A 26,210-nucleotide genomic window follows, 5' to 3' on the forward strand; every position below is an offset into this window, starting at 1 on the left:
TGTGACTGCTGTCAAAACAACAAGCAGATTCAGTGAAGGAAGAACAAATCAGTACAATTTGTTGAGATAAATTAACAACAAAGAGATCACCATCCTTGGCTGATTTTTCACTTTAACTTGTTATTTTGGCATCACATAGACCCACTCAAAAATGGAAGTGATAGACAGGGTCCAGACCCCAAACCCTGTGCTAGCGAGTGGTAAGACACTCTAACCCACAGCTCAAAAAGAAAAAAAGCCGAAGTGATCTTTTTAATTGCTCTGACTCCCTCACTCTTCACACATAGCTGGTCAAAAATCTAGTGACTTCAACATCAGAAATGTTGCAACACCCAGGCCTCTACTCTCCATCCTTGTGGCCATTACTCTGATTCTCAACTCTCACCAAATAATTAGAGCCAACTTATATCAAGAGGTGTTTCTAGTTCTAGTTCTCTGTCCACTCCAACCCACGCTCTACATTGCCTCATTTTCCTAAACACAAAAACAAACCTGGTCATGCCATTATGCTGTGCGCAAACCTCTCTTGGCTCCCCATTGCTAAAGCATGAAATCCAAATGCCCCAGCTTCAAGATTTGAATCCTTCATAACCTGGCTTCACCAACCCCGACCTCTGCCTCACTCCCTGACCCCTCACTTCCCTCCAGTCCTATAACCCTAGGCACAGCTCAACTCAGGAATTTGCAGATAGTGCTTCTGCAGATAGAACCATCTTGGAACCTGCCATGCCCTTTCCTAACTCTGTCTGACGCCACCTTATGCCTCAGAAAAACTCCACCACCTCCAGGGGGATTCACACACTTTCCCTCTCTGTTTTAATCACTTCCACATACCTGTGCAACAAAGTGCAGAAGATTCATCCCAGGTTTGTTTGCTTTTGTGTCTGCCAATTTGAGCAAAGAAGACAGTTTAAATCCTACTGCATTGCCAGCATACCCTCCCTAAAGAAGACAAATCAAAAGAGAAAAATATACACATACCTTTAGACAGACAAATAAAGTTGGAAATACAACATTTTTGTTTTTTTGAATTTTACTTACTGCATTCATGATATTCCCCGCCTGCAGCACTAAGTGTAATATCGAATGCAGCTCCTCACACAACATCAGCTCTGTCAAAAAGAACACACCACAGTGCCTTAGAGAAGCCTGCAGCTTAAATGCACAGAAGACAGCTACCACATCCAAGTTCAAGTGTATCTGAAGCAAGCTCTGACCCTAAACTGTACACAAAGACTGAAAACCACAAATAAAGGAGCACATCTATGGTATATCTAATGCACCATTTGCTACTGGCCATTCACATCCTAGAGTTTAACTGGGAGTCAAATATGTATGACACATCACAAAATAGTTCAATAATGAAAATATTCAAGTCGTGGACAATGCAAAGGCCTTATGAAAAGCAGTATACTGTGTTATCGGAATAAGTTTCTTCTCAGCAGTTATTTCTTTATTTTTTTCCTTTAAATCCACTTAGCCTTTGAGACTATATTTATGGAATATGAAAACTAATAGCAAGCGACATTTTGCTTAGTCGATGAGCTACAAAGAGATAAAACGTAAACAGACTGAGATGACATGTAAATAACTTGCAAAGTACCATCCCTTAGAGACCAGTCACCAGAGAATCTTTCCATTTTATTCAAAACTGTACATTTCATTTGGATTGGCATAAAGATTTAAAAAGGAACTTATCCTTGTAATATATTGGTAAACTAGTTCTTTAAACACAGAATCTTTTGTACACACACCTACACAAATAAACAGTATTAAAAACTGTTAATGTACTTGAAAAGCTAAAAAGAAAGTTTGATTATTAAAATTCTAGTACATATAGATAATAAAATGTCACCTATGATATTTTTAAGTTAATATTCTCCATTAAGTCTGGTTTTACTTTAAAAAAATTACATTTGGATCACTGCCTATATTTTGTTATCTAAGAAGGCCAGTTTTTGAAGGGTAGCTAGATAAGAAATGTTTCCACCGTGCCTAGAAATTTACATTGCTCAATACAAAAACATGTTCTTCCAGCTCTATGTGAACAGGAGCAACAACCCTCCCAAAGATGCTGCCAATAGCCTTGGAGGTAGAAGAAATTTTAAAATGTCTTTATATTAAAAGAAGAAAAATTCTCCTTAATTCATAGTCTCCTCTCTAAAATAAAGAAAATATGATGGGCTAAAGAGAGAAATTTTATCCTAACACAGGCCAGTGCAACTAAACAGGAAAACCAAATAGGAACAGACATGCTACAATAGTAACCAGAAACCCAGAAAAGGACCAAGGGGAAATCGGGCTGAGGAATGCTGGAAAATGTGAGAGTCAGGGAGTGCCAGAGACTTTGCCTCGGAGATGTGAAGTGGACAAATGCAAATGCCTGCTGCAAATGCAAGAAAGCAAAACTCCCAGCCCTGCGGAATGAGACATTAGAGCAACTCTAAGGAGTCTGTCCACGCTGGGTATGCAAAAACTTAGCAAGTTGTTCAAAGAAACGAAAATGACCAACTAGCCCCTCTCAAAGATAACTAGCCCACCAGATGTTCGAGTCTGGAGGGGAAGTGGGTGGGAGCAGAAACACCAGGGCAGAAGCGTGACTGGAGATGCCCGGGAGGAGTCAGGAGGAAAGGAGGCCTGCTTCTGGTGTCTGAGACACCAACAGAGGCCAGAGCACCAGGAGAGACACGGCTGGCCCAGGGAGCCAGGCTCTGAGCACATGCCACCACACACACCCATACCCCCCAGATACACACAGAAAGCTAGCCTAGGAGAGGAACAAGAGTGAGGTGCAACCAGCAAGGTTTACTCCAAAGCTTGAGATGAAAGAAAGCTTCTTTTATGGGAGGATAATATGCTAATTAATTGATTGATTGGCCAATTAATTAAACAATTAATTAACAAGAGGGGAAAGTAAATGAAAATAAGCCTCAAATGCCATCCCTGGGAACATCTCACTTTCTCTTTTTAGGGTGTATCAGAAATGGGACCTTCTACTTCTAATTCCAATTGAATAGTTTTTAGAAATAAACTGCTACCAAAATTAATAAAAATGAATTACATGAAGCACCATGCATCTACTTACCTTTTGTAGCAGTTCTTAGAATAGTTATATCTGTGTATAGAGAAGAACAAGAAGGCAAAAATTCCTTCTTTAGCACCATCGCTTCAATCCGAAGTGAATAGCTGCAAAATTTTAAAAAGCAAAACTGTAGAATTTGATGTCATTCATTTAAAAACCTTACTCTGCAAAGAACAATGATGGGTGATCCTTACTTTGGCACCTGAATTAAGTAGTGCAGAAAGGAGTCTGCCAGGGACAGCTTGGACACATCTCCACTAAATGTTTTTAATTTCTTTATCTAAAAGACAAATGGAAAAGGGGGCAGAGAAAAAAATAACTATGATTAAAATGTAACATGATTTTAAATTTCATCTTAGAATTTCTTTAAGAAAATAGGATTTGGGTGCTAAATTCAAATTAATAAAATGCAGACCTAAGAAAAGACTAAGAAAAGCACACGAACAGGTCACACTAAGTAAACTTTGTAGATTTTTTTTTTTTTTTTTTGGTGAGGAAGATTGTCCCTGAGCTAACATATGTGCTAATCTTCCTCTGTTTTCTATGTGGGAAACCACCACAGCATGGCTTGATGAGTGATGTGTAGGTCTGCGCCCAGGATCTGAACTCGCAAACCCTGGGCCACAGAAGTGGTGGTGTCAAGATATCCTCCTATGAAAAAATCAGGTAATAAAGTAACAGTATGTACAGTAGGATTCCTTTTCTATAAATTAAAAAAAAAAAGTGTCTACTACCTCCCAACCCTCCATGCACATCCTACATACACCACAAAAAGACTAAAGGCCCCACCTCCACTAAGTGAGAGGATTACAGTGATTATTATTTTCTTCTGCTGCTCATTTTTATTTTCTAAAATGTCTACAATGAGCATATGTTACTCTTGTAAAAAAATTAAACTAAACTAAAAGTTACTAAACAAATATTCCTTCAACTGTAGTAAAGGAAAAAAAGAGAGTTTGACATAGGAATATAGCCAAAGAGCTAGCAGATGGGGATGGAGGCAAAGAGAAAGCTCTCAAAATGCATCGGAGAGCATGTCATGCCTTCCCCCAAACAGACAACTGGACCAACCCAATAGCAAACCACTTCTGCCCACCGCAACAGAGGGTCCCCCAACAAAAATACTTTATGGTAAGTAGTACCTCAAGATTACTAGTAAGTAGACAGTCTAACTTTGCAGCTAACTGTCGCCAGTAGGCACTAACCACTTTTTATTGTTCTTTACAAAGCTTTCTCTCTTCTGCCCCCTGGATTATGTTGGGTGCCCATAAAAATAACATGATTTTCAAGCCATTTGAAAAGTAAGAAATCACAGTTCAAAAACACAGAGAAGGGGGTATTTGCAAAGATCCACAAACTAAAATATCCACAGCAATTATCCGAAAACATAAAATCTAACAGTGCAGATGCATACCCTAGTATTAAGTCTGGTCCTTAACACTACTTTTTTTTTTTTCCAATGGGCAGAAAATAGCCATTTATAGAATTGCATTATTTCCCCTACCTTTAGGGCCCCAAAGTGAATTTACCAGTTTTAGTCTTACTAAATTTAAGTGCAGTTGGAACTTCTGATTTAGCTAAACTTCAATCAGTGCCTAGTTTCTGACGTGAGAAAGCCATAGGATGAATTCTGATCCCTTCTGAGCCCGAGTCTAACAATTCACTATATATGGGCAGGGGCAGAGTGAGGTTGTGCCTTTTATAAGACCATATATGTAGCATGTGCAAAACTTCTGAAAACAGCAGCACAGTTTTCTGTCTAAAGCACAAGAACAGGTCACACTAAGTAAACTTTGTAGATATTTCTATTAAACATGTGCTCAGCTATAACTGAACGACGATTAATCTCCTTCACTTATGTAAAGAGCTAAAAATGTTTATGGATTTCAAGAGAATGGTGATGGAAAGATAGTATTTAATTTAAATGCCATGTATACAGTTCTTAATTCCATTTCAAAATGAGATTTACGTTCATTAAGAGGGATTATTGTACCTTCACAGTGGCAGGGAGGTAAAAAAGAGAGGTGAACAAACCCTATAATTATTATGCATTCTCATCATCATCAAAAAGCATTTATCCAACATTATTAGGCATAAGTTCGTTGTCTGAGTTCGTTGTCTGAGCCAAGTGACTCTATTATGACCTAGCTGTGCCCGATTTCTGTCCTAACAGCAAACAGCACGCTCCTTAAGACGCACACATTCCAAAGGGCAGGCCTCCTTCATCCCATCTAATTCCACTCACATGGCCTTGAAATAGCAAGATTTCCCACCAACAGACTACTCAAGAGAAGACTAGGTTTTCCTCCCTGTCATTTCCCTCCCGGAGGCAGAGTAAACAGAGAAGGTAGGAATGAAGCGATAAAAATGTCTAAGGAGGCAGCTCAACCTGCTTCCAGAGAGAATGGAAAACTTCCACCACCTTCCAGCCCTGTTGCCCTGACACTGAGATGGCGACAGGGTACTAGCCTCAACAGAGGGAAAGGCTCGCAGGCTGGGTGGGGGGTTCCCTCCCACTGCCCACCTGGCTCCTCCTGGAGCCCCCCCTCAGGGCACGGGAATACTGTGCCGGATGGAGAGCACTCTCCCGCTGCTCTCATTTCTGGGTCTACCTTCTTCCTCTGCAGGTTTTAACCACAAGCTTGAGACAAGATGAACAAACATGCCAGATAAAAGATTTGTGATGAAGGGCAGAGAAATCCTGAAAACAAATTAACCTTGGGTTGGCTTGTCAGCTGAGAATGCAGAGAGAAAAGGGCTGTTTCCGTTCATATTTTTCAGCACGCTGATAAGATTACAGTATTATTCAAGTGACACTTACTCACACCAGTCCTCTGTGATGGCAGAGGTGATGAAAAGGCTGGGAGGCCAGCCTGGTGCAGGGGGAGTTTTGAGAACCTTTGCCCTTCCTTCCTCAAAGGGAGGTGGTGGAGTGCAGCAGAAGGAACTGCTCTGGGGTCGGACAACCGGGGTTCAAATCCCCTTCCTCTAGGGCCTATCAATCACGGGACACGAGACACGGTCTAGCTAACCTGTGTGAGCCTCAGTTTCCCATTTGTAAAATGAGGACTATCTTACAATGTGGCTGTGAGGATTAAATTTAAAAAATACACAAAATAATCAGAGTGATGATTTCTTGACTTTCTACGTGCCAGACACTGGGCTTAAGCACTTAAAATACATTATCTTGGGCCGGCCCTGTGGCTTGGTGGTTAAGTGCGCGCGCTGCGATGCTGGTGGCCCGGGTTCGGATCCCGGGTGTGCATCGAGGCACCACTTCTCCGTCCATCCTGAGGCCGAGTCCCACATACAGCAACTAGAAGGATGTGCAGCTATGACATACAACTATCTACTGGGGCTTTGGGGGGAAAAAATAAAATAAATAAAATCTTTAAAAAAAAAAAAAAAAAAAATAAGAGCAAATTCTTTAAAAAAAAATAAATAAAAAAAAATAAAATAAAATACATTATCTTCCTTGACTGAATTTTTCCTTGCCCAGTGCCTGGAACATGGGAGCACTCGATGTTTTAGTCCCTTCTTGTGCTAAAAATGAGCACAGAACGTTACACCGCAGTCTTAGCAACATGCAGTTACGCATACGCTTATGCATTTACTAGCATATTTCTGCCACATTCCTAAACCTCTCTCAGTTGGCCCTGCCTCCTCCTTGGCCTCTTCCCCATCCTCCACCCTCCACCAAAGACTCCAGGGTCAGCCTCGGATCCTGGTGGTGCTAGAGGCCGCACAGCACTCACAACAAAGCCAGTCTGTCCTTGCAGCCAGCATCAGTCATGAAGTGGCTTCAGCTCCCTCTGCCAGCAGAGTGATTTAGGAAGGGGCCCCTGGGGACTGTCAGGGTGTTCCTGCTGAAGGAAGCTCCCAGTTGAGTTTGGAGGGTGTGGTGAGCTGAACGCCAAGACCCAGTAATGTAAACAAGGAGAAGTGTGACCAAGCTTGTCAGATATTCAGGCCGAGGATGACCCTGCAGCAGGAGGGTGACGGGAGAAACAGCTGTGGCCTGGTTCAGAGGCAGGGAAGGCAGTTCAGGATCCCACAGCAATGTTTCATCTCAGCAGGGCACTGTCTGCGGGGTTAGCTAACTGTCTAGGGGGGAGAGAGTGCCTTGGGGACTCAGGGCAGGCTTGGGTGCCTTTCAGTCATCGTCCCTTAACATTCTGCCCTTTGAATTATATCCCACACACAACTCAAAAAACAGAGTTCTTTCAAACATGAAAGGTTTGACAGCTAAGTTGTTTCTCTGAAAAATCCCTTAGTCTTCCACAGCCTTTGCATTCCCTAGTCACCTCTGAATTTTAAATTAGAAATGAAGATATTAAGAAAACCATAATTAATCTCCCACCTCTTCATGGCATGAAGCTGGCAGCCTCCCTCATGCCTAACTTCCATTTAGTTAGAAATTTAGAGCTTTTCAGAGCACTTTCACATGTGCTATCAAATTTAATCCTCACTTAAGAAAAACGATGAGGTCTTGGGCCAGCCTTGTGGTGTAATGGTTAAGTTTGACATGCTTCGCTGTTGAGCCCAGGTTCATGGGCCTGGTTCCCGGATGCGGACCTACACCACTTGTCAGCCATGCTGTGGCGGTGACCCACATACAAAATAGAGGAAGACTGGCACAGATGTTAGCTCAGGGCTAATCTTCCTCAAATAAAAAAAAAAAAGAGGAAGATTGGCAACAGATGCTAGTTCAGGGCAAATCTTCCTCAGCAAAAAAAAAAAACAAAAAAAAAACGATGAGGTCAGTTAGGAGTGGATACCAAGTGGTCCTAAGGAAGAGTCATGAAAAAAGCCCAAGCAGGAATAAGATTTTGAGACCAACTAAATGTTTTTTAAAACACAAATTAATTAAACCCCATCCATCCTAATTAAAGATTTTGGAACTCTCAATCTTTACCTAAAAGAAAGCTTAAGGAGGGTTCAATATATAAGATCCAAGGTAAATTATGATTTAATGTACTTTTCCCTCAATACTTTAAGATCCTTTACTAACATCAATAAATGCCATTAATTAATCTTGGCTTAGGTGAATTACACTTAATTTGCAAACAGACAACCCAAGGTAGAGCGAGAGGCTCAGGTTATTAGAAGTACCTAGAACATCTAGTTACCCACTAAGACATTGTGAGTTTTGTCACTGATTGATGTAAAAGAAAAAGCACAAAGACATATTTCTCTTGTTGTTATTAATGGCACTAAAGTTAAGTTCCATAAATTATGTCTGGGAAGAGGAGTGGGATGGGGGAGGGAGGAGCCAGCAGTATATGTAAAAAGGATGACTTTACTTCAGAAGACTCCATACTATTCGAATGCTTTTATTCATGCAATTTCTTATTGAATTTTTTCAAGGGTCACTTCTTCAGAAATAAAAGACAATATCACAGTTTTAGAAGGTTTTATAAAATTGTTTTTCTGTTTTTCCCTGTCAAGCTCCTAACCATTCAAAAATTCAGTTGATTCAGTCCCCCCAAAAATCTATTAACTTTATATTGTGGTCCTAAAATTGCTATCACAGCAATTTCCACCTTTTAGTCAATTATATAGACAACATTTATTAACAGTTTACTTATCTCTCCAAATTTTTAGAGCACCTTCATCCAAATGTGGGTTTTCTTTTTCTTTTTTTTAAAAAAAGTATATGTGTTATAAATAACCTGGGTGCACCTTAGGCAAAGGTCATCATTAGACAGAAAAGGCAACTAAAATTTATTGAGCTCCCATGTGCCAAGCACCACATGACATGCATAACTAGGGTTTAATCATCTTGACAATCCAATGAGGTAAGCATCATTATCGTCACTTTACAGGTGAGGAAACTAAAGTTCACAGGAGTTAAGAAAGTTGCTCAAGTTTCTCAATTAAGGGTAAAGCTCCAATTTAAACCTAGATTCTTGAACTCCATAACCCATACTCTTTCTACTAGGTCACTTTTTACTTTTATATGAGAAAACTCTGGTTCCAGGTAGGAGGGTGCCCTTCTCATGCGAGTTTTGACATTCCTAAAAATATTAAGCTTTTATCATGACTGCTAACATCTAACTCACGCGCCAAATTCCTTACCTCCTCTGACTCTGGCAAAAGCTTCAGAAATTCTCGCAATGTCTCTGATCCATAATGCTCACTCTTTCCTTGATGAATATCTTCTACAATGGATTGAGGAGACCTTGAAAAGACAATTAATTAAGATTCCATTTCACATTTGCTGGAATGCCAAAGAAACACAAGCCAGTGGAAATTAAAACCTCCTCCACACTCCCTTCCATCCCACCTTCTTCCCAGCCCGACAGGTGGTTTTGTGTCAGCGATCACAACAGCCCCACTGCCAGGAAAGCCGAGATCTTGATACACCACTCAGAGGCCCCTTCACCTGGAAAACCTTCCTCGGGAACCCCAGAAAGGATGCAAGAGGCAACAACACTGAGAGTCTTCTTGGGGGAAGAAAAACAATCCCCTTTCGTCTCATGGAACCCCTGCAGAGCCCTCTCCTTTCCACTTTACAACACCTGAATTTAACCACTGTTTACTCACCAGTCCAACCTCTACTCAAGGGGCAACACTACAGATAAATTTATAAATTCCCTGAGATGGCAGTCTTGAATAGACACCCTGAGGGGCAATCCCTGTACTTCAAGCCCCTAGATTATGTTTCCATGAAGGAAAACAGCAGAAAGTGACACACACTTCCAGACTCATCAAGCTATGTGTCGAAGAAGGTATGAGGAATGACTTTTACTCATATCAGAATCTGAATTTCAGTTCACACCCACAGCTCTGATGCTGACAGCATGGATACGATTAAAGTTTCAAATGTGTGCAAAATCTTACTTCTTAAATTGCTTAAGAAATATCCCAATGTTCATGCTCCGTTTTGCATCCAAGATAGTAATCTAGAAAAAAATAGAGACACATAAGATCATTAAAGTACAAATAAGAAGAGCTGGAAGAAAGAAGAGAATTAAAACCTACCAAAATACATCACTAATTTATAAAAGAGTAATCCCCAATATGTAAATCTGGTGATTAACTGATATACCCAGTACAGTTTTATGAATGTTAAAATACTATCATCTTCCCAAACTTTCTGCAATATTATATTTCCTTAACTGTAATAATTATATATACATCTATTTTAATATTATATAATTTTTAATAACATATATATTTAAAATTTTTTAATTAAGCAATTTTCTCTTAGAATAATATAGCCCACATTTAAAAGCCCCAATTTGGAAACAGATGTCTTAGCATAGCAAGAATCATATGAGATTTGAACTAAGAAAGTAAAAAATAACTCTGAAGATATTGCAGAGTGAGTCCCAACCCTGCTTTAGGGATGTAAAAGGATCAACACTGTTATTTCCAGAAACATAGTAAAATTCTTATTTTTTTCCTAAAAGAAAAATTTCTTTTCATCGAAAAACAATATATATGTCCAACAGCCCTTTCAGGAAGAGGTAAGAAAGTGTCCTACATTTTATTTACTCAGAATTTAAAAAGAAATACCCTTGTGCTATATTTTACCTTAGACATATTTTTTTGCATCTCTGGAATCAGGATGTCTTACAATGCATGGCTCATCTTTGATTTAATGAAATATGGCAGCTATTCTAATGTACCATCAAAACCCAGATTTTGGCTACAACAGGTTTAAGCTGTTGAAAATTAATAATTTGGAGGGGTTTTATCAGACTAGAAATTAGACAGAACCCTTTTTAGGGGGGGCACAGGGGTTGTTGTTAAACACAGAAGCCATTTTTTTGGAAGTAAATATCCGGGATCCAAGGAGGAAAGATAATCTTAAAACTGCTGTAATTTTTTCCATTTGTTTTTTGGTAAAGGGAGACTAGCTAAAACAGGAATGTTGTTATAATGCTCTTCCTTTCCAAATGTACGTGATTCATTGTGAACAAAAGAGAATCAGGTTTCAGATTAAATTCCCAATCTCTGGGCCTGCTTCTAAGGACATAAGAGGCAGCAAGACTGTTAACCAAAGTTAATGGCACTTTCTGGCTATACGGTTAAATTTTTACCAGAGCATGGCTGCCTCCTTTTGAAGACTAACCTTAAACAATCACATTATTTACTATCCCAGGGGTTTATTTCATATTAACACAATCACCTGCCAGCCATAAAATAAACTCCCAAACTAAAAGGGCAGGCTCCTTATTGGAATCCTACCCAGGGACTGCAGTTCAAGTTCAGTGTGAAGGGAGGGCAGAGGAGGGGGAAAGACAGGGTGAGAAAATCTCTCAAACTTAACACCCTTTAACAAGAAAAGCTCACACCAAAAGCAGAATCCAAATTTATTAAGACAGAAAACCATGTGTTTATTATATTTCATACATTAAAAAGCCACAAGTAAGAACATGCATATCGATAGAGCTATATCCATATCTGAAGAACTCCCTCTGTACTCACTTCTACCCATTCTCCCCATTCTGGGGAGAAGAAAAGACTTCTTTTCTATTTCTCTCATGAAATTACCAGCTCCTGCTATATTTAACCCTTGATGGCAGCACCCTTCCACACCCCAAGCCCCGCCCTCATTCTCCTGGGACTTTTGGTCCACTTGGCCCAGATCCACAGCTGTAGCTGCAGGAAAAGTGACCGAGAAATTACTCCTATTATTATTCGCACTAGACAGATAAGGAAACTGAGCCTCAGAGATGCCATTTTATAACTTCCCTCAAAGCAGTACTAGAACTGCAATGCTAGCCTGGGTCTCTCTGGTTCCTTTCCTCTCTAGTTACTGTGAGATTTAATATTGCTGAGGATACAGGCATATAGAGAAGAGGCAAATACCAGCCCGGTATTCGCATTGGGATGTTTCTCCAGGAATGGGGGCAGATCTGTAGAATGCCATCCACAGGGCCTGGCCAAGTCCCCTGGAGACCCCGGAGAGGTAAGTGTGGCATGATGGATAGAAATCGTGTTCTCACCTGAGAAGACGGCTCCATGAGCGGAAGCCCTGGGCCTCCAGGGGCAGCCCTTCATGCTCAGCACAGGGGCAGCCACAGCCTGGGGCAGCCGTTGTCTCCACAGCTTGAAGCAAGGCTTCAGAAACTGGTCACTAGTTTAAGAGAATTCAGCAATATTCCTAAGGAAAAATCTGGGCTGGCCATGACTGAGCACCGTACAGGGAAAACAAAGCCCCGTACCTCATCCAAACAACAGGAACACGAGACAACTGACGCCACTGCGGGGACAGGCCCACGCTCCCCTGGCATCCTCAGATCTGCCTCATGTTTGAGCAGTCTCATTCTCACAAGTTATCACACTCGATTCTTCTAAGGCAGTGTTATAAAGCGCCCGTTCAGGCGCTTTAGAGAGGGTTATCACTACACATGTAAATTAGCTTATCTGACTTCCCAAGTGCTTGCCGTCCCAAAGCTGGGCAATTCAGAAACGGGTGCATGTGGAACTGGGTGGTGTTTGGAATCATTCAGAGCAGTGAAGGCTGCACGTGGCACCCCGTGAGACTTGCTGGCTGCACAGGCTGAGACAAATCGTCCCAAGAAGAGGGGTGAACCGACCTGGCCCCCTCCCTCTCTCTCCACCAGTTCCAATCAATCCGTATCTACTTTTCTGGACACGGCAGGACATGTAGGCAGGACCCCACTGAAGTCAGGGCCTGCAACAGCAGGTGCAGTCAGCGTGCTACAGGGCTCATGAGCTTTCCCATTAAAGGCCCACCGCAGAGTTCAATCATCCCTGGCGAACAGGGGAGCTAAAATGTAAGGTAATGCACTCAACGCATCCATCCCATCCCGGGGATGGCCCACTAGGACATGAGGGGGACCCGGCTATAACAGTCTCCTCACAGACTGCCAGGGTGGTTGGGTTGTTCTGACGCCCTCTGAAGCACTGAGACAGCAGTACTATGTACTCAGTAAAGGGGGCCAATGGCTATACCACCCCTTGTTAAAACCTCCAAATAAACTCTCCTAGTTTTTTCTACTGCAATTCTTGTACTTTCACCTAGTATCAATCCACTACAAAATCTGCCTCCCATATTCTTTAAAGGAAGAAGAAACTTGTTTTTTAGTTGTAGTAAAATACATATAACATCTACATCTTCACCATTTTTAAGTGTACAGTTCAGCAGCATTAAATACATTCACATTGTTGTGCAACCATCACCACCATCCATCCACAGAACTCTTCATCTTGCAAAATTGAAGCTCTATACCCATTTTACAATAACTCCCCACTCCTCTCTCCGCCCCCAGCCCCTGGCAACCACCATCTACTTTCTGTCTCTATGAATTCGACTACTCTGGGTACCGCATAAAGCGGAATCATACAGTATTTGTCTTTTTGTAACTAGTTTATTTCACTCAGTGTAATGTCCTCAGGAGGAAGAAGAAAATTTTAAACCACTTTTGTTTCAATATGTCAAAGGAGGCTTCATTACCTACTTAAATAACACTAAGTAGTGGTTATTTCAATACTACGTCAAATTCTGAAAAGCAAAATTTTAAAAATCTTCCTGTATCATCCAAGATGGACTTAGCTTTTACTTTTTAATGGTTTTTCATTTTATTTTTTATTTTTGGTTGGCTGTCAATTGGCAAATGTACCTACCCCCCACTTTGGGGAAAAAAAATGAAAACCCAGTAGAAGCTTTTTTTTTCTTTCAAATATATTTCAAATACTCTACCTAGTTCTACAGTTCTGGATTGAGGATGTCCCAGAATTCTAGAACATATGGGGATCATAACAAAAGTTGAGAAAGAATGACTGATACCTGAATTACAGTGTGGAGAATAAAGCATTACTTCTCACAAATTTAGAACAACCAATCTTCCTTCCATCCTTCCCCTCCTCCTCTCTCTCTCCCTTCCTCTCTTTCTCTAATAAGCAATTTTAGTTATTTCTTATAAGGTATAATTAATATTAATTGTAATATTACAACAGGCATCATAGTGAACGACCTCAAGTGTTTCAACATTTGTGTTTTCTCTTTCTTTTATTTCAGTTTTACTGAGGTATAACTGACAAATAATACTGTAAGATATTTAAAATGTACATAGTGGTGATTTGATATACGTATACATTGTAAAAGGATTCCCCCCATCTAGTCACATATTTATCTTTTTTTCTTTTTTTTTTTTGGTGAGAACATTTCAGTTCTACTTTCTCAGCAAATTTCAATTATACAATACAGTAGTATCAACTATAGTCACCATGTTTTACGTTAGATCCCCAGACCTTATTCACCTTATGGTGTTTTCTTTGCAAACCCCAATTTTGATCTAGCATATTGATACCTTGTAAGACAGTCCCTTTGCGCCTTTGGCTCAGTTCCGTCAGCTGAGTTAATTTCTTTGGGGGACACCAAATGGCTAAGACTGTCCCTTTCCTTAAGAGCATTTCAGATTCTAGAGGGAGATGAGTACAGACCCAAACAACTAGTGCGAGGCTCTGAGGGGGCAGAGCATGGGGAACTTCTCAGGGGTGAGATTAGCGAACTCAGAAAAGAAGGTGAAGTTTGAGCTGAATCTTTTTATTATTATCCCCCCTATTGTATCTTTGTTATTTATAATTACTTTATTACAGTTTAATTATTAATGTAACATCTGGAGCCTCTTCAAGTTAATTTTTAGGTAACAAAGATAGTAATACTTAACCTTTGTCCACCTTACTAAATGTTCTAATTCACTATTTTAAGTGATGTTCTTCCTAAGTTCAGCCATTCCCAAACCCAGCTCTTCCCTATCTTCCAGCAACTTCTTCCTTTGGAGTACAATGGAACTTATTTGTAATGTTCTATAAGCCCTTTAAAGCATGAGCCAACCACATAATGGCAGGCCGTTTCTGTAGAGGGTTATTATATTTCAAGGGGACACAATCTGATCCTGGGCACATTTGAACTTCCAGAATTACAGCCTGCGTGGTAGCGGGTTTGGATGCCATGTTTCCAGGCTCAGGATGGGTCCCTCTGCTGAACATGCTGTTTAGGGCATTCTCCAGTCCACACACACAGGTGTGAGGACTATTACTTTCAACCCTGGACTCCACTCACTACAGAATGAATTGAAAGATTTATTACTGGTCCTTGTTAGACTATCACTCTGCTGAGTTGTAACTTCTTTAGAACAAAATCTAATGAGGAAAGAAAACAGCATGTACTGTGTTCTCTTACTGAAAAAAAGTATATATAATGCTTCTAGCCATGTTAGAGATGGCATAAAAAATTGAAAATAATTCTGGATAACCCTCTGTTATGTAACAACATTACCTAATATGCACTTAAATCCATCTACCTAAACTACTTATCCTACCTGAGTACTGAGGAGCTGAAGAGTTAGATTATTTTATGATACAGTCATGGTGATTTAATTTTTCTTTCTAGTATGCTGTCTCTCAGATGAGGACCTACAAGTGTTAAAATTAAAGATATTTGCACACACATGTTCATAGCAGCATGATTCATAATAGCCAAAAGGTGGAAGCAACCCAAGTGTCCACTGACAGATGACTGGATAAACAAACTGTGGTATATACATACAATGAAATATTATTCGACCTTAAAATTCTAACAAATGTTACAACATGGATGAACCTTGAGCACTTTATGCAAAGTGAAATAATCCAGCCATGAAAAGACAAACGCTGTGTGATTCCACTTGTATGAGGTAATTAGAGTAGTCAAATTCACAGAGACAGAAAGTCAAAGGGTGGTTGCCAGGGGGTGGGGAAGAGGGCAATGGGGAGTTATTGTTAAATGGGTACAGAGTTTCAGTTTTGCAAGATGAGAAGACTTCTGTGGATGGATGGTGATGGTGGTTGCACAACAGCATGGACGTTTCTGTGCCACTGAACTGTATGCTTAAAAATGGTTAAGACAGTAAATGTTATGTGTATTTTACCTCAATTAAAAATAATAGTCATTCACTTTTGGGGTAATTTAAAGTTAAAGAAGAAAATAGTAAAGATGTACCTAGTGTACAGGGGTGGAGGGAGGCAAAGAGAAAGACTCTTTCTTCTTGAATTTGAGATCTGGCCTAGAAATTGACATTTCTGCTTCCGCCATAGTTGGGAAAAGATGTCACACTCCCTGCCACTTCCCCCCATCTCAGAGTGGTTCTTAACCTCTCCTGAATTCACAAACATAGAGCAAGCTCCTCGTAGCCACTTCAACTATCATTTGGAAAAATAAATGTCCACAATCTACAAAGGATGCTGCCCATTCTAACCTGGCCAGTTGCCTCCCCAGGAGCACGGGGAGCCAGACCCCCTGCTGTTTGTCACAGGTGCTTTCCTGAGACATACGCTCCGTTCCCACGTGCGTCCATCCACTTTTTCCTTCAAAATTCTTGAAATTCAGTAAATAGAGCTAGGAAACAATGGTGAGAAGTGACCTACTGTACAATAAGGAACCTCTGCTAGAAGCTGGGGCAAAGGCCAGGGTACTAAGGAAATGACTTCTGGCTCCTTCCAATACTGAAAGGATCTGCTGAGAAATAAAAGGACTTTGCATAAAGGAAAAAGCAGGGAAAAGCCCATGTTCAGCATGGGAGGGCACTAAGGGTTGTCCTGAAGACTTCCTCTCAAACTTATTCCACGGTTTACACTTAATTCTAACCCTAGCCTTCTTCACATTTTATAATAAATAGACTCTTCACTATTCTTTCAACAGTGGACTATACCAGAAGCTTCAAAGCCCCTAAGTGAATTTCTGGAGAGAAGAAGTTAACGTGTTCCTGGGCCAGACAGAGAAAAAAGGCCAATATTGTCAGCTCAACAATTCAATAATGCAGAGAGCTGCTGCTTCATTCCAGAGCGCTGCTCACTCTCTTATCTAGTCAACTCCATCTCTGACCTATTTTCTCTGTTCCTTTTACAACAGATTAAAAATGATGCACTTCTGGTGCCTTTTTTTTTTTTTTTTTTTAGTGGGAAGCATTCTTTCCTTTGAATTCCTGGCTTCCTAATGATTTCTTCTAACAAGCAGAGGTTTCTTACTTTATTTTCATGTTTCCAGACAAAGAGTACTTACAAATGCAACTTTGGACTCAGTTTCCACAACATATGGTGACCTGTAGCTCTGAGGCCATGCTTTCAGTTAACTTCTTATAACTTGCCAGCTTTATTTTTTCCCAAAGTAACACATTTAGTGTTAACTGGAAATATGCTTCCTGGAAAGTGTATCTGAAAATAGCTTTATGCTTTGGCTCTCTGGAAGTCTCTGTTCCACCATGGCCATAATTTAATTCAGAGATCTGAGGAATGAAGGTCATCTCAAAACACTTGTGGAAGGAAAACTGGAGGAAAAACTAAGGATAAAAATCCGAAGGATGTATATTAGTTAATGACGTTACTTAACACAGGTATTTTGTCCCAGAAAGCTCCAGTTAATCTCAGATAACTGGGTTCAGGAACTCGGTTTTTTGTTTCAACGGAGACTAATAATACTGAACTTCAGCAGAACTACTCCACCAGGGGAAATGGCAGCAGATGTGCTAGAGACAGGGCAGTGCTGAGAGGCCAAAGAGTGGTGGCCCCAGATAGCATGTTCTCTGCATGAGGTCATAATCCACCGGGATGTCTGGGAGGATACGGCATGCACGCTTCTCCCACTTTTTTGCTACTCAGCTCCAGCTCATCATATAAGGCCCTTTCTATCATTTCCAGAGCACATTCGCTTGCATCATCTTATTTCTTAGTGATTCTAGCAACTTTTGAAACATATGCACACTCCGCCCCCTCAAACACAAAACAATGCAGTATGTGGAGGATTATCCCTCCATGCTCCATTCTTACCTCTTCTCTAGCATCCCTGAAGGATGAATTTAAAGTTCCTCCTCTCCTAGAAGGGGAAGACTTGGCGGTATCTTCTTGCTGCCCAAAGAGCTCTTCGATGGTCTTTGTATCAATTTGGTAGTGATGCTTCTGCCTGGCTGCCAAAGTCCAGATGTTGGTTTTGCCACGAACTTGCTCCTCTGGAATGGTTTTCCAAAAAAAGCTTCTCATCCGCTTTTTCTTACCAAGGTGGCTATAGCCATTCATGTGAGAAGTTGGGGGTAGGCCTGGAGGGGGAGGCGGGGCCGGAGGCCCTCCAGGTAGTGGAGGTGGTGGGGGAGGAGGAGGAGAGGGAGGAAACCCTTCCCCTGAAGATGGACATGGTGGAGGTGGAGGCGGTGGAGGAGGAGGAGGCGGCGGTGGTGTTTGCCCGATCATGAATCCAGCTGCCGTGGCGATATTCCCATTTTCTTTATCACCGACCAAGGAGACACAATTCATAACATGCATAGTACTGTTGCCTTCTAAGGAGATAATTTCTTGACCTTGAGAAAGCAGACACAAACATCAAACTTGCATCATACACCCGCTAGTCTGCCGCCAGAGGAAAAGGCAATTCTGTTGTGTGTCATCTTCCAAACCTACAAAGATGAAACAACTTTAAAATCAGTACAGGAAAACATTTTAATACTAGCTATCCTCTTCAGAGGCTAGGGTCAGTCCTCCTAGATTAGTTGGACATTAAAATCAATGAGGGGCAACACATCCACAAGAGCATTAAAAGGGACTAATACTTTTCTAAATGCGAACCAAATTTTACTACCTGGAAACGCTCCCAAAGCAGTAGCAATAAATCCAACTTGGAAACTTTCCATTAATCAATAAAACACGTATTTATTGAGAACTTGCTATAGGCTCAGCAAGTATTGCTCACTTTATGAATAAACTGCTTGTTCACTAACTGGGGCATTTTCTTTGGACAATGGATACCCAACCTCTAGGGAAATTACCCACATGGCTGACGCGTTAGGTGTTAGTGACCCTGCCTTACTCGAGTGTGGACACGTCCCCTACCAATCAGTGGGACAAAGGGCATCTTCCACCTTGCACGTAATAGGCAGGGCATTTGGAGATGATAAAATAACGGCCAAACTCATTCCCCTGGAGTCAGGGCCACCATGTTCCTGTTCCACTTGGTGACACAGCTTTCCCAGAAAGGGAGAAAAGAACACTAAACTTGAAGATGAAAGGTTCCAGCTCTAAATCAAGCTTTACTGCTTACAGTTTTAGACAAGTCACTTCACCTCACTAGACTTCAGTTTTCTCATTTGTAAAGTTAGGACACTGGGATACTTTACATGACCTCTATTGTCACTTCCGACCCTATCACTTTGGATTCTAGTAAAGCCACTCTTTGGAAACCATCAGAACTTTTCACCTGCATCTTCTGCTTCTTCCGTGACACAATCAGCAAGAAGACACACACACATAAGGATATGCTGCCCGTATCACACCTGCCACATAGCTAACCATTATCTACTGTCACTGACTTATTCTAGTAACTTGTATTTTTATTGACCTTTAAATGTTTGTTTTTGGTGTTGGGTTGTTACACACCTGATGTGAAAACAGGGGTCAAACAACCACATTTCTTCAGCTATGAGGACAGGCAAGTGGGGATGTGGAAGAAGGGACCCCATGGGGGTACAGAGTGAGCACCCCGATTATGTGGATGTGTGAAAAGGGGACTGTTTCCTCCAGGTCATAAAGGGCAACATGGAAGGGATTTTCAGAATGGACTTCTGAGTGTAATTATCCGTTTACAGTATCACTGTCAAAGTTCACACTTACAAACACACACGGGTCAAACAATACCGGATGACGCAGGAGTAAACTGATATCATGAATTCAAATATTATGAAATGTTTTACACAGAATCATATAAACAAAGCAGGACTGCCTTAGGATTAAGAGCGGAGACTCCAGAAATAGAGTGCTTTTCCCCGGATCCCAGTTCTGCTACTTCTTAGATTAAGCTGAGGTGAGGGGGGTTATTTAACCTAGGCTTCAGCATCCTCATCTATGATATAAGGATATGCCCTTTCATTGGTTTGTGTAAGAATAAATGAGCTAATACATGTACGCTCCTTACCAAGATGCCTGGTCCATAGTTAGCTATTATTAACAACAACTGGTGTCATATGTACATATGATATCTCTTTATTTTCACAGGCATTACATTTGCTTTAAAATATGTATTGAGTTTATAGACAAAATCCTAAGTTGCCCCTGGCTACTAGAAACATCCTTTAATATTACCGATCCCTGCTTTCTAAGTTACTAGGTTTGTGAGATTTGTCCTTTTTCAATACTCAGTGACTGTATATTAAATTATCTCGACATTACAAAAACAAATGTTTTTATGAAACATTTGAATATTCAAGTTCTGAAAATTATATACGGGTAGAAAATAGCATTTCCAAGTATTAATTGGATAATTTATTTTTTACCATTTTTAAGTGTACATCAGTGGCAGTAAGTACATTCACAGCGGTGTGTAGCCATCACCATGGGATAATTTTTTAGAAAGTAAAACTGAAAATATTTATCCAAGCCAACTTACAGCTCACTTGAGATGCAACTGGCTTTTAAAGGGAGTTTTCATAATTATCATTAGGGGCATAACTAGGCTGTTTTCACCATTGGCACCCCGAAAGCCAATGAGTCATTGTCAATTACAGTTTATAGTTATATTTGAACTCTTCTTTTTTCAAGACTGTACAGGTAATCTTGGCAGTTTACCCTGACATATTTTAAAATACTTCTGTACATAAAATACGTCATGTATAGAAAACTTGCTCATCCTCCAATTCACCTCCAATTCCAGATTTGGTGACTTGTTTATAGGTTATCCCTGTTAAGAATGGTGATAACCAAAAAAATCTCCATTCTAGAAAGCAATAACTCATTCAGTGCTGCGTAAGTCTATGCACAGATGTGCCAGTAAACCTCACATAGCAAATGTAGAAATACTAATAAAGAATGACAAAGACTACATACTCAGAGTTTGTGTAACAGCATTATCTTCTAACACTAAAGCTCCGAAGGATGCAAGTCTTTTTGAGTATTGTGTGTTGCACAGAAGAAGCACCAGATAAAAGCTTGTCGAAGTAAAAAGTGACCTGTGTTAGCTATGCACTGGCATGATTCTAACCACTGCCCTATCTTGAGAAAGAATGTTATCTTAAAAAGTTAAAGGAACGAAAGAAAAATTTACAACACTGTTTCTGGTATGTTGTTTGGCTAATTTTTTTTCCCCAGGGTAACATACAAGGATCCTAGGCCCCCAACAGTTTCTAATGAATAAGTTCTCCAGCAATGATTAGCTAAGATGCTAATGTTTTTACTATTGGCTTCAATAGGGCTTCCCCCTTGGTGAGGATTTTCAGAGTCAAAGAGATGGCAGGAAAAAGAGAGTGCAGGCACACACATTCTAACTCTTTCCACAGTCTCACAAGATATTAAAACAGAGGATACACAAAAAACATTTGCTTTATTATGGTACTGTCCACAGCAAAGATGCAAACACATACTGTCCTAGTATGTTAGGAGAACATAGATAATCCAACAGCTCTAAAGACAATGGCTGTTTCTCACAGCTGGCAATTACCAGCAAGGACACTGGAATTAGCCTTGGCTCTGTCTGGAAAATGTCAAGTGTCCCATCAATCTTCCCACGGCAGAGAGAGACAGGCTTGTATTTACCATCTCACCTAGGTTGGGGACCTCAGCAGCAGGAAGGACGGCTGCTAAGGCTGACAAATGCCCAGCCCTGAGAAAAATGTAGAGCTGTTACGGTAAGGCTCTGAGGATAAGAACTTCTCTTCAAGTCCCCTGAGTGCTAATCATGATCCACCGGAGGTGTGTCTGAGTGATGGACCCTCCTGGGGAGGCCGTGGCTCAGCTGAGTATCTTTTAATTATGTGAATTTTTAATCAGGGAATGCTGTGATCTTGTACTTAGCCTTTAGCTGATAAGCAAGTAAAAAGTCTTAAAATGAGAATGTTCTTAAGGGTCTTCAAAGAAGCCCTCTGGTCCCGCCTAAACTCTCTTGCCTAAATAGCTGCCATTACTTTGCTTTTAGTGTCAGAAACACCCCTGAAGCTCTATTCTCTTGAAGGGAGTGGGTGGGAAGGAAGAAAAGCACGAGTATGTATGCTTCATTTCACAGCATATTTAGGAGAATAATATGTTCCTGAAAGTCAGTTCAGAGCTCAGAGCTTTCTTGAAAGAGGGTTAGTGGGGCCTTATTGCTCAGCTGGTCACTCACTCCCTAGGTCAACAATAATCAAAAGTAAACGCCAAGGAAAACCAGCCAGAAAACCATTTCTCTTGACTCCTGACATGTGTCACAGATGAGGTGGGAGCAGGAAGGGCTGGCCCACACCCTTCTGACGACAAACGGGGGCAGAGCAAGCCAGGTTTCGAGAGAAAAGGCAGAAGAACACACAGCCTACTTTATCTGGGGGAGAAGAAAGGGTGGGGAAAGTCCAGGCAACTCTAAAATATGGAATTTTTGCTCTCACTCCACTAAATCATTGGGAAAAGTCTCCTCCCCCACCACCTATCTTTCAAAACCGTTCTTGATTATTAAACGCAGAACGTCAACCACACAGTTGAACCAGAGCGGGCAACACCCACCTCTTCACCGTGGCACTCTGGCCCACAGTGAAAGAACCCAACGCCGTTTCCAGTCAGCGTGTTTAATCCGCGGCACAACATAAACATTTCACAGACTCCCCCGAGCGCAACACCCTGAGAGCAGAGAAAGAACGCCTGTTTTTGAATGTGCATTTTCACTTTCTCTCGCTGTCCCCAAACCAAGAAAAAAAGCAAACGAGCGCCAAAGGATGCTCTAGAGAGAGAGAAGGAAGCGCTCGCTACTCATTCCAGGACGACAACCGTGGGTCAGTAGAGGGGGTCACAGACGGCCGAACACAAGGGGCAGTTTCAGTGCAAAGAGATGTTTGAAAACTACTAGGTCTGGGGACACCGGGGGCATGATTTCTTTTAAAAAGTCTGGATACCTAGTAGTTTCCTAGGTCTCCGCACCGACGAGAGGTCCACCGCGTCCTTCCGCCCTCAACCCCGCGCCCGCGTCCCCCCCGCCCCCCAGCCGCTCACCAAAACGCCACCGGCCCCGCAGCACAAAAGACTCGGAGCGCGCCGCGAACCCCCGGCCGGCGGCAGCCACACAGCCGCGTCCGGATCCCCGGGGAGCCCCGTTCAGTGTCTGGCGGCAGCAAGAGGGACGCAAGTGGCAGGTCCCCTAGTGGGAGGTCCCTGAAGCCGCACGCGAACCCCGGGCGGTGTCCTTATCGGGGCCGCGGCGGGGGGGCGCGGGTGCGCACGGAGACAGACGCCCACACGCTCCGCGCAGGCTCTGCGGCGGCCGCCCGGCGGGGCAGGGACGCGGGCGGTGCGGAGGCCGCCGCCTGCTGTGCGGGGACAGCGGGGCCGACAGCGCCGACGCCGGGGAACGGCTGGACCCTCCACCTCCCGGGAGCGCCAATCGTCCGCACGTCCTCGAGCAGACTCGACTGTAGCGGCTGCCGCACCGGCTCGCCCCACCCGGGTCCCCTGCAGCCGGGCCAAGGGGTTGCCCGGCCCCGCCCCCTTGCCTCGAGGGCTCCGGCTTTAGAGCCGGTTCCCCGCCCCCCCCCACGCTGATCCCGAGTGCCCGCCCCCTCTGCGAGGGCAGCTGCACAAAGCTCCCAGAAGCGGGGGGGGGGGGGGGCCGGGGAAGGGGGGAGGGAGGAGAGAAACACCGGTTGATTAGGGAAGGTGTCTGTGCTTGGAGCGAAGGGTAGGAGGGTTCTCCTGGTTCGCGGACACGAGCTCCACCCTCTCCTGGAATCTCTGCGATGACACCTCCCCACGTCCCGGATCAGGGTCCCGGGCGCGAGGGAGAAAGCCTCACGGCCGCACTGCGGATGAGCCAAAGGGAGCGGGGAAGAGCCGGCGAGAAAAACATAGAGGGGAGACTCCTGGTGTTTGGTCCGAGGATTAAACCGAGATCCCGCTGTCCCCGAGCTGGGGGCAGTGCAGCGGCTGGAGGTAACCCGCCAGCCCACACGCTTCCCCTCCAAGCTTCCATGAGCGCAGGGCGCAACTTCTAACCTGAACTTTGCACGGCCAGAACGAGTGTGCCTAAGCCAGAGCCGTCTTGTCCCCGGTCCGCATCACCCGGACGCCGTCCTTGTCCACCCTGCACCCACTGTCATGAGGGGCAAGTCATGACTCCTCGCTGGCCAGGGTCCTGGCGCGGCGCCCCAGTTGCGCGCTCTTGGACGAGCGGGGATCAAGTGGGGGCGCAGTTTATCCAAAAGTCTTAGCAGCTAAAGCTAAGTTAGTCGACCCAGGTCCAACCCGGAGGCGGCCCTCTAGCCCGCGACCTAGCTCGTTCTCTGGACGCGGGTCCAGCTCCGCGCGTCTTCGCCTCAAGGGAGCGATTGCTGTCCTCTGCGGCCTGGGAGTGCAGCCGCCAAAGTCACCCAGGTGGGTGTGGAGGGAGCTCAAACCTCCCCAGCCTTCCCAGTATCGAAGGCAGCCGATACTTGGCGCCGCAGCCAGGGATCCAGGCTGATCCCCGCCCCCGGCCCTCCGGAGCCGGGGAGTCTCCGGCTCCCGGTGCCCCCGAGCAGCGGTCAACCCTGCCTCGGCCGCGCCGCTCATACTCACCCGCAGCCGGCGCTCGCCGTGCGCGCTCCTCGCTCCCCGCCGCCTGCTGTCTCCCAGCCGCCTCTTGGCCGGTCGCTGCAGCCCGGCTGCCCCGGACCGCGAGGGGGCAGGGCGGCGCGGGGCGGGGCGCAGCCGCGGTCTCAGGTAACAATGCTGCAGACGAGGCAGCTCCCAGCGCCAGCCGCAAAGGACAGCACGCCCTTTCCTGCTCGGCTCCTTCCACCCTCCGAGCACCAACGTCGGCGCTGAGGCGCTCACCTTCACCTGCTGGGGGCCCCAGGGGCCCGGAAGCCGCCCCTGGGCACGCTGCTCCCCGCGCCCGAAGGCTGGCGCGGGGGCCACCGAGGGAAGTAGGGGTGGCGGAGGACGGAGATGTACGGACTGTGAAGAGCCAGGTGTCCTCGTGGAACCAGCAAGGGGAGGCGCCAAGCTGGCTTCTGAACAGGCAAGTGCCTTCCACAAAGGAGCCTCTGCGGCAGCCTCCCCGGCACCTTCCCCTGCGCACAAGCGCGCACTCACACGTGCGCACACGCACCCTCCTGCACGTACACACTCCGCGCGCGCACACACACACACACACAAACGCGCGCCTGGCCGCCCTCTGCCCCACACTTGTTTCTCCCTAGAGCACTAGGCAGCGCTTGAGTGAACCGTCCTAGCCCGTGTCGCCTAATCCCAGGCGGGCCGGGGCTTCCCAAAGGTCAGCTCCTCCCTGGGGCCTGCAGACCTGTAAATTTGTTACTTTTTTTTTTTTAATCGCCTCAATGATGATGGTAACAGGAACCTTTCAGTTATATATAAGCACAAAAAAGAAAAGGTCCACTCCAGGCCTGATCGCATGAACAGACGCTGTCTGGGAAAGACTTCTCACAGGAGGAAACCGGGGAACAGTTGAATCGCATCGTTTTTCAAAGTGATTTGTGATGCCAAGCAGTGAGAAACAAGTAGTCAAAGAAAACCCAGCCCGGGCAAACCGGCTGATCGGAAATCGGCTGCAGGATTGGGGAGGCGCCCTCTGCGGGGTGAAGTCATCGCTACCTTTGACTCGGTGATCCCAGATAACCGACCAGAGCGCTTCCAGACTCTCGTGCCTGATGACTTCGTCTCTCCACCCTGGTCTTCAGCCCCTGAACTCCTAAGACAGAATTCCTAACCTCCATATGGATGGAAAAAAGAGAAGCTATTAGGGTGAAAACTAAAACAAACAGAAATCAAACCAACAAAATCCATGCCAGCCAATAGCTCATTTCTTAGCTGTTGACCAGGCTTACACTCACCATGAAGAGAAATAGATTCAACTAAGACCCCAGAAAATCTCAAGGAGTGGGAAATGTATGTAGTAAAAGAAGACAGCCCCATGCGCAGAGAGTTAAGATTAATCCCAAAAGAATATTGACTGCACAGGTAGTGTTAAATTACAGAATATGGAAAGTGAAGTGTGGAATGGCATCCTCTCCTTTTCTTTTATGTCAGCCCCGCCAGATGAGAAGTCCGCTTCCCCCAATGCAGACTTCCTGCTCTTCAAGCCCCCCTCCAGCCTGGGCTTCCCTCACACTGTACTGAGAGTGTGCACTCTAAAGTCAGTCCGTTTTTTGAGGGGTCAAGTCCAATGACCCATTCTCAG

At 43.8% G+C, this 26,210-nt stretch overlaps 1 protein-coding gene across 5 annotated transcripts in view; it reads right to left on the reverse strand.

Annotated features, from left to right (window-relative positions):
• FHDC1 (FH2 domain containing 1) overlaps positions 1-25,082 on the reverse strand; it is a 38,738-nt gene extending 13,656 nt beyond the window's left edge. Inside the window, exons 1-8 of one of the 5 annotated variants that reach the window (XM_087437521.1) lie at positions 24,845-25,082; positions 17,867-18,486; positions 9,926-9,987; positions 9,161-9,263; positions 3,277-3,362; positions 3,086-3,186; positions 1,042-1,112; positions 835-942 (exon numbers count right to left, since the gene is read on the reverse strand). In XM_087437521.1, the coding sequence (XP_087293647.1) occupies positions 835-942; positions 1,042-1,112; positions 3,086-3,186; positions 3,277-3,362; positions 9,161-9,263; positions 9,926-9,987; positions 17,867-18,355 (1,020 nt within the window). In that variant the 5' untranslated portion in view covers positions 18,356-18,486; positions 24,845-25,082. Of the gene's footprint in view, positions 1-834; positions 943-1,041; positions 1,113-3,085; positions 3,187-3,276; positions 3,363-9,160; positions 9,264-9,925; positions 9,988-12,039; positions 13,310-17,866; positions 22,975-23,029; positions 23,323-24,586; positions 24,800-24,844 lie in introns of those variants that run through there. The other 4 variants (XM_087437520.1, XM_004420925.3, XM_087437519.1 and 1 more) reach the window with 4 other exon arrangements.
• Between the last annotated feature and the right edge of the window lie 1,128 nt (positions 25,083-26,210).

This window comes from Ceratotherium simum, chromosome 12 (genome assembly GCF_057802395.1).
Source record: "Ceratotherium simum simum isolate JZ-2026a chromosome 12, ASM5780239v1, whole genome shotgun sequence".
Classification (NCBI taxonomy): Eukaryota; Metazoa; Chordata; class Mammalia; order Perissodactyla; family Rhinocerotidae; genus Ceratotherium; species Ceratotherium simum.